The sequence below is a fragment of the Sciurus carolinensis genome, chromosome 3, assembly GCF_902686445.1.
Source record: "Sciurus carolinensis chromosome 3, mSciCar1.2, whole genome shotgun sequence".
In the NCBI taxonomy this organism is placed as follows: Eukaryota; Metazoa; Chordata; class Mammalia; order Rodentia; family Sciuridae; genus Sciurus; species Sciurus carolinensis.
Genome location: NC_062215.1, coordinates 21,078,475 through 21,093,293, shown reverse-complemented (window position 1 = coordinate 21,093,293; position 14,819 = coordinate 21,078,475). Strand labels below are relative to the sequence as shown.

General features: G+C 43.0%; 1 protein-coding gene across 1 annotated transcript; it reads right to left on the bottom strand.

Moving 5' to 3' along the window:
* Positions 1 to 2,969: 2,969 nt before the first annotated feature.
* On the bottom strand, positions 2,970 to 7,558 carry LOC124979919 (keratin, type I cuticular Ha3-I). The gene is made up of 7 exons (XM_047544831.1): positions 7,211 to 7,558; positions 6,194 to 6,276; positions 5,522 to 5,678; positions 4,150 to 4,311; positions 3,935 to 4,060; positions 3,590 to 3,810; positions 2,970 to 3,415 (listed from the first exon to the last, which is right to left on the bottom strand). Exons 1-7 carry the CDS (start codon positions 7,556 to 7,558, stop codon positions 3,298 to 3,300), a joined length of 1,215 nt encoding a protein of 404 aa, XP_047400787.1. The 3' UTR covers positions 2,970 to 3,297.
* Between the last annotated feature and the right edge of the window lie 7,261 nt (positions 7,559 to 14,819).

Here is a 14,819-nt window from a genome sequence, read left to right as displayed (position 1 = left end):
GAGGGGCAAATGATGTCCTGGGGGCACGAAAGACCAGAACCAGGAAAGGTAACTCTAGTAAATCCAAGGAGTAAACATGGGACTAGAAACAGGAGGTGAAGGCAAGGTCGTGGCAGACACAGGGCCACAAAGATCTAGTGACAAACTGACAATTTACAAATTGTTACCGAAAAAATTTCCTTTGTTTCTTTTTCTTCTTTTTTCTCGCTTCTCCTTCTTTCTTCCTTCCTTCCTTCCTCCCTCCTCCCTCTCTCCCCTCTCCTCTCCTGCCTCTTCCCTTTCTTCTTGTCTTCCTCCTCCTCCTTGCTCTCCCCCGACTTTCTTCCAGTGCCAACCTCAGAGCCAGACTGCAAACCCCCAGTCAGTGCATAGTAGTAAAGCAGACGTGGGCTTTTCTAAAATCCTCGGCATCCAAAAACCAAACAGAACTTACCGTATCTTGCCTGCAAGATTCTGGATGCTTCCCCAGCCCATCTATCTCTCAACCAGGCAATATCTTCCTTCCACCAGCCCACCTCTGTGGGTCCCTGCATTTCTGTTCAAGATATGCTGCCTGGGGCAATGAATCTAACAGAGTATTTATCAAGAACAGACTTGAAACTCTTTCATCTGTGTCCTCTTCCCCCACCCCCAGAGTCCGCCCTTCTCAGAGGGATTGCACTCTGGGTTGGTATGTAATTGCGTTTACCACAAAGCCTGCAGCAGTACCTTTCAAGGTGACCTCTGCCCGCCCACCCGAACTGGCAGTTGACCATAGACCACACACAGCTCTGCTCCCATCATCCAAGGTGCAGATAATCAACCTTCTCTCATACTTTTCTCGTCAGTGAGCAGCCCCCAAGACTCTGCAACTAACCAACAATGAAGTCAGCAAGAGCAGATATGAAATTATAATGATGATAATTATTATGATCATACTAGGAGGAAGAGAGCATGAGCTTCCTCCTAACACAATACATGCACGTGCAAACACGAGTTCACACACACACACACACACACATACACACACTGTGGTACATCCATGAGTAGGCAGGCGTGCACACAGACATCTGAATTCATTTTTCTCCAGTTTGCAGCCCTGGAACTCAGATCCCTCACTTTTTTGTCCCATCTACCCTCTTGGTGGCCCTCAGCTCAAGGGAACTTGAGACCAGGTTCCCACATAGGCCCAAATGGGCTGGGTCAGCTAAACCTTTGACTCTGTCCTGAGCAATAGGAAATAAGGCCAGGACATACAAATACAATTTCCTCAGGGTCCCTAAGGAAGCAAAGAGAAATTCTGTTTCCTGAGCACTTCCTATGCATCAGGTTAGCTTTGAACAGCAGTCCAACTTTTATTTTTAAAAGATTAAAGCAATGAGGTGATTATTATTCCCCCATTTTCATAGCTTAAGAAATTGAGGCTCTGAAAGGCCACATACCACACTGAGGGCTGAGCTCCAGAGAGAGGACACAGCTCCGATTGAAACTAAAAGTAGCCATTTTCAAGACCCCAATTTTTCTGGGGCTTGGTTTACATCCTTTTCACCTTTTGACCATTTTTACAACCTTAATCGCTCAGGTTCCAACGTGTAGCACCCCAAGCTTTTAGTTCACCAGGGTGGCCACTAACTTTGTCAGTGCTGCCACACAACGTCATCTGCCGTACATGCCAACATGTCCCGGCCACTGCTGAGCACTTTTAATTTCTTATAAATGTGTCATTGAGTAAGCTGTAAATCTTCCCTAGTCTTTCCACTGAAGACTGGTGCTTGTCCCTGCTTGTGTAAAAAGTGAGAGTGAGAGCCGGCTGCCTCCGCACACCTGCAGTGGGCTCAAACAGAGGCCAGGCAAGGCCAGGCATGAGTTTCGCAATGACCCGGGCAGGCCACATCACGATCCTATCTTCTTCAAGTTTGAGCAATCCTGTTAGTTTGGGGCACTGACCGACTTTCCTGTTTCTAATGAGGAATGTGAGCAATTGTTCGATGTCAGTGACTGCTCGAAACAAAACAACACACTTGACTTGTTACTGTCATCCCCGACCCTACCACCTTCAACCTGGGTGCTCAGAACGCCTACGCCCACTCAGCCACCCAAGCACTCCCTTTAACAAAGTTGTCAATCAGTCCATCCCTTTAACCCTTCCAAGCCTTCCATCTTCACTCCAAATAAAATCAGGTCCTCCCCAGAGCAGCTGAGCCCCCCATCCCCAGGCACCGCCCATTCCTCCTTAGCTCATCGCTGACACACTGGTCCCCCCCTTCCTTTAAAGGTCTCAGCTCTGTTCCCTCTCTTGTCTTGCTGGTTCCTCTGTCTGGAATGCTCTTTCTCTCTGACCTGTTCCTTCTCAGTTTGTAGGCTCGTCTCAAACATCATCTACCATAGAAACCAGTGTTGACCATGGTTACCACTATCACCCAAACCTGCATCGATCATTCTGCTCTACTTTCTTCTAGTGCTTACCAAGATTGAGAGGTGAGGGTTGGGGAGATAGCTCAGTTGGTAGAGTGCTTCCCTTGCATGCACAAGGCCCTGGGTTCAATGCCCAGCACCACAAAAAAAAAAAGATTGACAGGTGAGCACGGTAGCACACCCCTGTAATCCCAGTAGCTGGAGAGGCTGAAGCAGGAAGATCACAAGTTCAAAACCAGCCTCAGCAACTTAGCAAGGCCCTGTCTCAAATAAAAAAAGAAAAAGTGCTAGGGATGTTCCTGGGGTTAAATGCCTCTGGGCTTAATCCCTGGTATATATATAAAAAAAAATTGATGGGTGATATCCAATGGGGACTTTCCCTTTGAAGGAAGTCACAGACCATATATTGGAGTGAATACTTTGATTTGATGGAAAAACACTGGTTACTTTTATTGATAAAAGGCAGCCAATTTTGGAATTTATGAAACAGATAACTATAATTTTTGTGCCAGAATAAGTTTATTAGGAGGATTTTTATTACATCGTCAAAGACCAAAAGTGTGACAAAGAAGATTAAGTCCAGTTACACTCTGTAGCCCATCAGCTCTACCACACTTAATGTCATTATTTTCAAATTGCATTTAGATAAGTTTTGCTAACACATAACATGTCATGCAAATGTGTCATTAGGACAATAGTTGTTACTTGATCCTGTTGTAGATCTCTGTGTGGGACTCAAAAGACAGGCTTTGCACTCTCTTGTGCTCGAGAATCAAACCCGGAGAGGCAGTGGAAAGCCTCTGGAAGCTGCTGCTGATAAACGGTTTCTCCTGTGTCCAGTGTGGTCACTGTTGGAGTTGAGGTGTGACTGAAGTCCTTGTCCTCCCCCTGGCAGTAGGGCTTCTAGCGCCCAAAAGTGCCGCAAGGCCCACAGCGACCTCGTGTGACACAGGGATTGGCGACGCAGGGCCCAATGGGCTTGTCGCACGCGTTGGTTGTGGCACAGGGGTTGCAGGGAAGCCTGGAGACATAAAATCATTGGATCTAGTTAGAATAAAATGGACTAAAGAAATAAAATGCTAAAAGCACTCTGAGTCAAATGGTTGAAATGATAAGCCATTTCCATCAGGAAAACTATTCCTCGCCACTGCTGCTTCAAGTGCCCCAAAGAAAGAATCAATAGCCCTGTACTCACTTGCAGTCCTCGCTCTCCAGCAGGCCCCGGTACGTGTTGATCTCACACTCCAGTCGGGCCCGGATGTCCAGCAGCACCTGGTACTCCTGGTTCTGCCGCTCCAGGTCAGCCCGGATCTCAGTCAGCTGGGACTCCACGTTGCTGATCATGCACTGCACCTGGGACAGCTGGGAGCTGTAGCGGGCCTCGCTCTCTGTCAGCGTGTTTTCCAGAGAGTTCCTCTGTGGTGGGGAAGACAAAGGAGTGTCAGGGAGCAGAGTCACCAGCTCAAGGGCTAAGGAGAGTGTGGCCCAAAGGCAACTCTGCTTCCCTGACTTCACACGAGCAGGTCTGCACAATACACACCAGGTTGTGCTGGGCCTGCAGCTCGATCTCCAGGGCGTTGACCGTGCGTCTCAGCTCGATGATCTCCGCCTGGCACGACTGAAGCTGCTCTGAGCTGGACACCACCTGCTTGTTCAGCTCCTCAGTCTGAAACACCCAAGGGAGGAGACAGGATCAGACCTGGCCTGAGGGCCCTGGGCCTCGGGTCCTGAGTGGCCGCGTGCTCAGATGCCCACCTGGGTGGTGAACCACTCCTCCACTTCCCTGCGGTTGGTTTCCACCAGGGCCTCGTACTGACACCTGGTCTCATTCAGCACGCGGTTCAGGTCCACAGTGGGGGCGGCGTCCACCTCCACATTGAGGCGGTCTCCAAGCTGGCAACGCAGGGTGTTGACTTCCTGATGGAGGGAGGGGATAATTTTACGTATCACAGAGGATCTCAATCTCTCCTTGAATGAATGCATTTGAACTTCTAATCATTCTTTTCAACCAGTTCCACTCCTTCTGACCTCACACTGACCGGATCCTATATTCAGCAGCTGATTTGGGTATTCCAGTTCACGAAGGACCTTCAAACCCACAACCTCCTGCCCTTTGGATTTACTGCACCACCTCTCTTTCAGAGAAGTGTGGTCATTTGGCCTCAGAGCTGAGAAGTGGTCGGTCACTATTTAAATTCTGGTCCCTGGAAGCCCGGTTCAACCATCTTGCTAGAATATCTCAAAGTATCTTAAGTTTGATTCTTAAGCCTGGGCAATAAAAAGGCAAAATCTGGCTAAAGAGAAAATAAAGAATGTTTCCTTCAAATTCTGCCATCTTAGAATAGAATAGACTTAGTGATTTACTGATTCTACCAGTGTAGAATTTGCTGAAGGATATAAATATCTGTTCACTTCACTGCTGATCTCTTCACAGCGTTTGGTACTTGGGTTAAGATGGATATCAGATAGATCTGAATTGTGTGTCATCTCTACCACTCACAATATAACTTCTAGACACTTCTGGATTTTTCAATTTCTTCATCTTTAAGAACTACTTCTGGAACTCTAACAGGCTGAGCCTCATGTTTGATAGAAAATAAGCTTTCCACTAATATTAACAGTCACCATGAACATTGTTCTGGGATTTAAGGTGTGCAAATGTCTGACCAGCCAAGGATGGAGAGCATCTTGCCCTGTGTTTCTTCCTGCAACACTGAATAGCAGAGAGAGTTCTGGACAGGAATGAGGATGATTGTACTCTGTTTCTGGCTCAGCTCTCTCTGCTAGGTGGCTCTAGGCCATCCCATCCTCTCCGGTTACAAAGTACACAGAGGCTGCAGCCTGTGCTCTGACTTGAGCAAAGAAGAGGTTACATGGCCGCCATGTTGCTGAACTTTCCTCATTATGGAGTTGGCCAGTCTCCTTCATCCTCATTCCCTCCCCTGGCAGAAAAATCCTAATCTCCTATCACAGATTTTGAGATTATTCATTCTCTACAAATTCCTTTTTGTTTAGAGAATAGTTTCTTGAGCTAACTGAGCCTCAACCCACCACTTCTCCCACAGCCCAGGGCAGGTGGACCCCAGCCCTGGCGAGCCTGATTCTGCCGTGCTCTAGGGAACTTCACCTGCTCATGGTTCTGCTTGAGACAGAGCAGCTCCTCCTTCAGGGACTCCACCTGCGCCTCCAGGTCAGACTTGCACAGGGTCAGCTCATCCAGGATCCTGCGCAGGCCATTGATGTCTGATTCCACCAGCTGCCGCAGGGACAGCTCCGTCTCATACCTGTGACCAGAGGAGGATCAGGGATAGGCTGAGCAGTACACCTGGCCTTGACTCTGCTTTGATTTCAATTGGTCAGAAAACTAGAAATCAGGCTTGATAGTTTTTATAACCATCTTGTTCATTTAGGTAGGTCCTAGAAGAAAATCCACTGGTAATTATTTTATTAAAGAACCAGTGGATTTAGGAGGAGAAAATTCCATGAACTGTGAGGTTTCCAACAGCGATTCATTTCCTACATTCTCATGATTGAGTTCTGTGCTTAGCAGGATGTCAGAGGACCATGTCATCTACACTGGTGAACTGTGGCAAACTGTGATTGGGATGTCTCTCTAGAGAGGAGAAGGAGGAAGAGGAAGGAAGGTGACTCCAGGAAGAGGGATCTCTGAGATCTAGTGACAAAGAGCTCTGTGGGTGGTGGGGAAAGATTTGGAGAAAAACTTGGTCAATGTATGTCAGTGTTGTCAACAGGCTAAGAGAGAGCGGATAAATAAGCAACACCCCACTTGCCCACTCACTTGGTCCTGAAGTCATCTGAGGCCAGCTTGGCATTGTCAATCTGCACCACCAGCCTGGCATTCTCAGACTTGCTGCACAGGATCTAGAAGCATCAAAACATTCTAAAATGAGCAACGGTTTGGTTATTTTTGCCAATGGCAATCTCTACTAATTCACTCCAGGGAAGGATTACATCACAGCGTATCTTATATTACACTATGTAATGCTATCGGTATAAAATAAGTGCTCAAAAAATATTTGAGAAACTAAATTTGAAAAAACCAACTTTAAAATATGCAAGGAAAGTATCAACAAATTATCTTCCTCTTCCTTTCCTCATAAGCAATACCAAGAGGCTGATAACAATTCCTATTTATTAAAAATTGAATCCTGCCCTCGAGATACTTTCAACTGAGAAGGGAAGATAAATATGTAAACTAGGAACTGCAAGAACTGGGTTGGGGAGGCTGCCATGCTCTCCTAGCCATTGAAATGACTTGGGACCATTCATTCCCTCCTACATAGTTTCCAATCTTTATGGGTTTAGCCAACCATTTCCTGTACCCCTCACTGGACACTGTGCACCAGTAGGATCCCAGAGACATCCAGGTAAGGACAATGGAGTTGGAATAATTCAGTGTCCAGAAGAGAAAGGTAACCAGAGATCAGAGCAGCCCGATGCCCACTTGAGGGAGAGAGAAAATGACCTAATCCATTTGCTCAGTTTTCTTCATGAGCTCTGTTTTTTCTTTCACCTCAGGGTAATAATTCTAGGGTTTGGAAATACATAGCAGCATTCAGAGACAGCTTTCAAGAACAACTTGTTTACCTAAAGTGCTGCTACTTTCACCTAAACTATTTGCCAATATCCAGACCTAACAGGCCCAAGTCTGAAAGTAGACGAGCCTTCAAGAAATAAAATGGAAGCACAGACGTCAAACTCCTCATCACACCAGAAGCTTGTGTTGTTTTACATTGTAACTAGGATGTTCTTCCAACAGCTTCCTGCTAAGAACACATGGTGCCCACCCCCTCACCTTCTGCTGGAGCTCCTCAATGGTCCGGAAGTAGGACTGGTAGCTGGGGCACACCAGGGGATCCTGCTGCTGGTTCCGCTCCTGGATGCGGGCCTCCAGCTCTGCATTCTCCCTCTCCAGCTGGCGCACCTTCTCCAGGTAGCTGGCCAGGCGGTCGTTCAGGAACTGCATGGTCTCCTTCTCATTGCCATTGAAGGAGCCCTCACAGAACCAGTTGCAGTTGCCCACGTTGGCGGGGATATTGCAGGCCCCGGGCAGGGTGCAGCCATGGCAGCTGGGGGGCACGCAGGGCCGGGAGGAGCAGCTGCTGCGGCAGCTGAGGTTGGGCAGGCAGCAGTTGTACGGCATGGTGCTGGGAGGGTGCGAGAGGTGCCCGGCTGAAGACAGAATGCAAGTTCTGCGAGCCACAGCGCTGTGGGTCTCCTTCCTCTGGTGAGCATTTATACCCTTCCACAGAGGGTGTGGACATTTAAGGCAGCCCTTTTTTCTTTTTGCTCATTTGGTGATTGTCAAAGCCCTTCCCTTCTGTTTGTTATGTGTTTCCTCAGAAGAGTCCCTCATCTCATAAAAGACTTTACTTGGGCTTCTCCCTAAGTCAGGACTCTGCCATGCCGTGCGTCATGAAGTAAGAGCTTCATGGTGTGGCTTCAAAGAACTGGACTCATGAAAGCCCTGGCCTTCATTAGTTGGGTGTGGCAGGTCTAGGGACAGGATTGCTGCTCTATCTCCTGGCATGAGGGCCCTGATTCCTTGGCAAGACTCTGACTCTCCTTGAAGAAGTAGAAAAACATAGCTCCTGCCTGTGTATCTTTTGCTAGTTCAAATTTCCAAGTGCCAAATTCGTGGTTCTCACAAAAGAGGAGTAAATCCTTTCTAGAAAAGTTAAACAACCTGGGTCTTCATAGTCCTACTTCCTGATATATCCATCATAATGTCTATCAACCAAATCACAGGCATCCACCAAGGTGGTACTTCATTCCAGGCAGTGTACTGGACACTCTGAGGAGTGGAAGATTGGACTGGTGTGGTCAGAAGGAGCTTGCATTTGCTGAGAACCTGCACAGGCTGTTACTGAACACTTTTCACAAACACTACCTTGTCACACTTCACCCTAACCCTTCAAGGCAAATGATATAATTTCCATTTTACAGATGACAAAGCAAGGCACAGAGGGTAGGTGATAACAAGTTGTGAAGCTGGGATTCCAGCATGGATCTCTGCTCTTTCCATTGCATCATGCTGCTGAAATCTATATGGCCTACCTTCTTCCCTACCTCCCTCCTCTCTGAGCTCTCATTTTACCCTGAACATGATATTGCCATGGCTGTGTGCTTTTCTCTCCCTGTTGGAGTCCCCTAAAGGCACGATGGGATCTAATTATCTTTGAGTCCCAGCTCTAAGTGTCTGCCACACCATGGACATTGTTGAGTGGGTGTGTGTTGAATGAATGAAGAGATGAACAGGAAATAATAATCAGAGGAAGGAGGTGACAAGTGATGAGAGAGCACTTTACAAACTGGGGATAGCATGCACCACCAGGACTGGAGGTTCACAGGAATGGATGCATGCTGGGACAGGGAAGGTACTAAGAGGCAGAGAGGAGAAAGGTAGGAACCAGGTGTGCACACAGCAATGGGGCAGCCAAGCCCAAGGCATGGTTGAGGGACTCCAGTGAGTCCAGGTGGCTGGGAGGGGAGAGCTGGGAGGGGAAGTGGTGGGAAATAAAGCTGTCTAGGGAGGTCATGGTCATAAGGCAGAGGGCCTGAAAGACAAAGCTAAGAGGCTTAGACTTCCCTGGTAGCAGTAGAGCCAATGTAAGTTTTTGAGCCAAGGTAAGTTTTTGAGCCTAAGTGTGGTGTGACAGAAACTGTTTGGGGAACTGTTTCAACCCACATTTATCAGTTTTAGAAACATGAAGGAAAGACTGGAATCACAGAGGCCAACAAGGAGACTTACAACAGGCCAGGCAAGCAGTGATAGGGACCTAAATGAGTCCAAGTTCTAGAGTTCATGATGGGGTGACCATGACAGATAAGATTTTAGTGCCAATGGGAGAGTTAGAGAGATGAGCCAAGGAAGAGAGTACAAGAAGAGAACAAGGAACTGAGGGCCAAACTGAAGAATTCCAAAGAAATGGAGAAAGAGTGAGACATGTGTTAAGGGCTTCACAGAAAGATAGGGAGGAGAGCTTCAAAGAGGAGGTGATGTCAAAGCTGCCGTGTGCAGCAAGGGGGCCACACGCGATCAGGACCATGGAGAGGGTCTTGGCTACATGGGCCAGAAGGCTGTCAAGACCTTCCCAAAGTTACACAGGTTGGCCTGCTCTATATAGCACCTGTGTTGTTTTTGTTTTTGTTTTTTTTAATATTTTTTAGTTGTAGATGGACACTATACTTTTATTTACTTTATTTATTTTTATGTGGTGCTGAGGATTAAACCCAGTGCCTCACACATGCTAGACAAGTGCTATATCACTGAGCCACAACCCCAGCCCAGCACCTGTGTTCTTAAAGTAATGTCCACACTGAATCCTGGTAAACTGAGATTTGAACCATGCAAAGTTGAGATGTTCATCACTTAGAGAAGTTCTGCCATAATCCATTAGTACAGCTGATTATAAAGCTTGTGAGCTTTGGTCTAAGTAATCAGACTTTCATGCAATAATTGGAGTGTGCTTGAAACAGTTTAGAGATGCTGAGTTTGTTTGAACTTGATGATTCATAATAGTTTGGGATTTAGGAACAATCGTCCAAGAAGCATAAGCAATCTGAACCGACCGTGCATATGACCACTTCAGTTTTGTTGCAAGATGTAAGATGCGCCTTCTTTGATATCTTAAAGAAAGACAATGAAGGAAAAAAAAGCTAACCTGGGGAAGCATTCATTGCCCAGGGAGGGGAGGAGCTACTCACTGTCTTCAAAGCAAAGGAGAAAGCAAAACTTAGCAATGGACACTCCCCAACAGATCCAAGGCACCCAGTCACAACCAAAGATCAAAAACTAGATGCTTTGCAGTTTTTAAATTTTGTTATGTTTTGCATTTTGCACTGGACTCTCTTTCCTCCTTTTCTGCCTCCTAATGTAAATCCCAAATGCCAAAATTGTCAAAAGAGAGAAGGAGAAGTCTTGGAACAAGGAGGATATCAGAGATATTAATGATCATCTCTCATTCATACCCCCCTAATTTTACAAATGGGGAAACTAAGGCTCAGAATAAAGAAATGACTTTCTTAGGATCATAAAATTAGAACCCAAAACTTCTGCTCACCACTGCATTCCCTAGCCAATCTCCTCCATGGAGATATTGTTTTCAAAATCAATCTGATATACCATTATCTAAGGGAAGAAATCAAAGATGATGAAGAGAAAAGTAAAGAAAAAATATGAAACCTTGTTAGCCATATATTAGTGCTGTTGAAGAATTAAAGATGCATGGGAATAACAATAGAATTCAGCAAAACCTAAGATCCTTCTTGTCTCCCTGATTTCAATTGTCATTTCTAAGTTGATGTTATAATTATACCCCCAACAATTTTTGTAGTGATTTAGGTTCAATTACACCCCATCATATATAGAATTATATGCTGTCAGTTTAGAGAAACTGAGAATAAGAGTGAGTCAAAGGCTACACAAATACAGCAATTTTTTTAAATGAGAACAATTAAGAGATTGAAAGACACTGGATGATTTTGAATGTTAAGAATATTAATGTTTTCTCTTTTTTCTTTCTTTCTTTATATTCTTTTATTCTCTCCAACTTTTTAAAACATGCAGTCCTTCCTTCTGCACAGGAAAATAAAATTTACATCAATATTCCAGATGGAGCCAGGTGCAGTGGTTCATGCCTGTAATCCCAGTGGCTCAGGAGTCTGAGGAAGGAGGATCACAAGTTCAAAGCCAGCCAAAGCAATGGCAAAGTGCTAGGCAACTCAGTGAGACCCTGTCTCTAAATAAATAATATACAAAATAGGACTATGGATGTGGTTCAGTGCTTGAGTGCCCCTGATATCAAAAAAAAAAAAAAAAATCCAGAAGGAAATTCTTAGAATTCTTTTAAAATAATTAGTCATAAAAATGAGCCTGGTCAGGCTCCTATTCCAGAATGTGCATTGAACAGCACTTGAGCTGGTTATTCTGGAAATAAAACTTGTGATTGGCATTCACACCCTTGTGCTAACTGCTGACTTTGCTGAGACTGATGGTGAGCTGTTAAGAAGTAATGAAAAGAGACCAAACTTCCTGCAGCTCCTGAATGGACTGATGGGAGGGTCAGGAAAGCCAAAGAACAACAATCCAGAGAGAAATCCTCTGCCAGGTTCCTAGCAGACCACAGTCCAAGGAGACGAGTATTGAGATCCTCCCTGAGCTACATTCTTGCTATGGAACATCACAAACACATAAAGGAGAGTGAACTTTCTTTCCTGGAAATAGTTTCTAAGTCTGATGGAGGCTAGAATCTTGGTGTGTTAGTGCTGCCAAAGACCTGATTGATCATTTCATCATTTTACCCAAATCTCATTTTGCAAATAGGGTGACTGTGACTCAAACAGAAAAAAAAATTACTTACTCAAGTTCACACAGAGAGTTTATGGAAGAGTCTAAATTGGAAAAGAATACCTCAAAGAAATGAGGGACAGGGGACAAAGCTTGTAGTCCTTATGAGAGAATAAGAACTGAGACAAATGGAAAATCTAAGTCTCTCAAAAGATGGAACCCTTTGTGAAAAGGTGGACTAGAAAAAATGAGTCTGCTCATTGTTATAGGAAGATTGTTTTTAAAAAGCTGAACTATCTCTTACTGGATTCTAAATTTAAAATAATAAATCTCCTTTGAGGTAGTTAAACTAGGTAGTCACCTGTGTATCACCAATGTTTGGGATGCAATTTATAGTATACATATGAAGCATATCCATACTGATAAATTCACAAAACACCAAGGAAATAATTCATAATGAGCAAGGAGGAGAAGACAAATGAAGCGGGAGATTAAAGCCAAGAATAGTAAATAACTATGTTTCAAGACAAAATATGGATTCAAAACCCAAAATAAATTTCCACTCTACCAAAAGAAGTCATTACTTTTTTTAAAGATCAAACAATTTCTAGACATGAAAGACAAAGCTTAAAGTATAAATTTTAAAAGTAGGTCTCCTGCAGTTTCAAAAAATCCAGTTTTGTTTTGACATCAATGATATTCTCAAAGCTGCTGAATTTCCTCTCAGGTTCTACTGAATTAACAGAGTTATAATCAGAGCACAGTCCTAGCCTCTATAATCCTATTGACAATTTTTATATAAGCCAATTCCTTTCCCACTGATTAAATCACAGCAAGTATCATGTTTTTTTAACTTAATTTTATTAGTATTTGTTCAATAGAGCTTTACAACATCCTTTGACACAATTCTGGAAGTCAATAAACTTGTCGAGTTTTTGGTTTTTTTTTCTTTTTTCATCAAGTGAAAAATCTACTTTTATAAAATCAAGTAGATCTCTTGAGGATTGATGTTCATCTTGTAGGTTTTCTAATAAAATACATAGATATACATTTCTGCTTCACATTTCATCATTCATTCCCCTTACTTTTATATTCTAATCACTTTTTATGTATCAAATTATCATTAACTTTAATAATTGACATATTTCTTATAAAGTACTGCTATCTTGGTTAGAATTGCATTTATTAAAACCAACTCTGATGAGGATTTTAATAATTTTTTTTCTATTTTCTAAACAATTATAAAATAAATCTGAAAATTCAATTGATAAGTTAAACATCAAGTTAGACAAAGATGAAAAGAGAATAAGTGAACTGGAAGTAATAGCTAAGTTTGCAAGAATGTAGCCCAAAGATATTTAAAGATAGAAAACAGGGAAGAGAAAGTGATAGAATGTGAAGGACCAAAGCCTGTTTAAAGGAATCCAAGAAATGGTGGTGTGAATAGCTCCAGGAAATCCCTTCCCCAGAATTAGCAAAGACAATCAGTCAAAGTCTCTGGAGATTAATTAAAGGCTCACAACACATTGAGAAGAACTAATGCAACAAAAAAAAAATATGGTATATGAAAAATAGTGGAATGAGAGAGACATCATTACCCTATGTAGATATATAATCACAAAAAGTTGTACACCATTTGTGTACAATGAATCAAAATGCAGTCTGTAAAAATAAAAAAAAAAATTAAAAACAAAATATGGTAAGGACATGGGGAGGCTGTGGTGTTTGAGTCACAAGGAGCTGCACTTACCCCTCCCAGCTCTGTCTTCCAGAAGAACATGGTCTTGGCAGCCAAATGAGAGTCGCCATACTCCCCGGCAACCAGAACACACCAGCAGATCCCATTTTCCATAGCTCACCCATTTTCTAAACCTTTGTGGGGAGGATCCAGGCAGGGTCGCTGGTAAATAGCACTGTCCCTCTTTTGCTCACACTTCTGGGTGGCAGGAGAGGTACTTTGGTGGATTCAATAGTAGAGTAGTTTAAAAAAAAAAAAATGATGGCAATGCTCCCCAAACTGGTCTACAGTTTGAATGCAACATCTACCAAAATCCCAAAAAGCCGATTTAAAGAAATTGACAACTTGAACCTAAAATTCAGCTGGAAATGCCTAAACAATCTTGAAAAAGAACAACAAAGTAGGAAGATTCTTATTTCCTGATTTCAAAACTTACTACAAAGTACATTCAATGCAGGTGCCAATAAAATTAACAGGGGAAAATAGTTTTTTCAATAAATAATACTTGAACAACTGGACATGCACGTGCAAAAGAATAAGGCTTTGCTCCCTCCTTACACCAGAGACCAAAAAAAGGAAGAAAAAAAAAAAACCCTCAAAATGGTGCAGAACCTAAATATAAGAGCTGAACCTATAAAACTTACGGAAAAACATGGGTGTAAATCCTCATGATCTTGGATTAGGCCATGATTTTGTAGATATGGCACCAAAACATTGAGTGATTAAAGTAAAAAAAAAAAATTTAAACTTCAAAATTTTAAAAACTTTTGTACTACAAAACTTTCTTTTCATCAAGAAAGTAAAAAACTATCATATGAAAGAAAATGTTTGTAAATTATATAAGAAAATTGTATCCAGAATATATAAAGAACTACTACAGTTCAATAGTAAAAGATAAATAAACCAAGTTTTAAAATAGGTAAAAAATCTGAGTGGACATTTCTCCAAAGAAGATATATGCAGCGACCAATAAGCACATGAACAGAAACTCGACATCAGTAATCATTAAGGAATTACAAACCAAACCCACAATGAGATGCTACTTCATGGGCACTAGGATGGACATAATTTTTTATAAAGAATGAAACGTCACAAGTGTTTGTGAGGATGTGCAGAAATTAGAGCCCTCATCTATAAACAATGTCCAAATGGTGCAACCACAGGAAACAATATGGCATTTACTCAAAATTTTAAGCATAAGGTTATAATATGTCCTAGCAACTTCACTCCTAGGTATATACACAATATATATATCCACTCTAGAACTTGAACACAAATGTTTATAACAGTATTATTCTCATAACAATGAAACAACCCACATAATCTAGTGGCCATAATACATGTTAGAAGTTACAAACCTGGAAACATTAAGTTATG

Bases quoted from the DNA above. Each gene is read 5' to 3' on its own strand.
- LOC124979919 (XM_047544831.1), bottom strand. From the start codon at position 7,558: ATGCCGTACAACTGCTGCCTGCCCAACCTCAGCTGCCGCAGCAGCTGC. The intron at 5,679-6,193 runs GTGAGTGGGCAA...CTCTGGTCACAG, and splicing joins TCAGATGACTTCAGGACCAA to GTATGAGACGGAGCTGTCCC. The intron at 4,312-5,521 runs GTGAAGTTCCCT...TCCCTCCATCAG, and splicing joins TCAAGCAGAACCATGAGCAG to GAAGTCAACACCCTGCGTTG.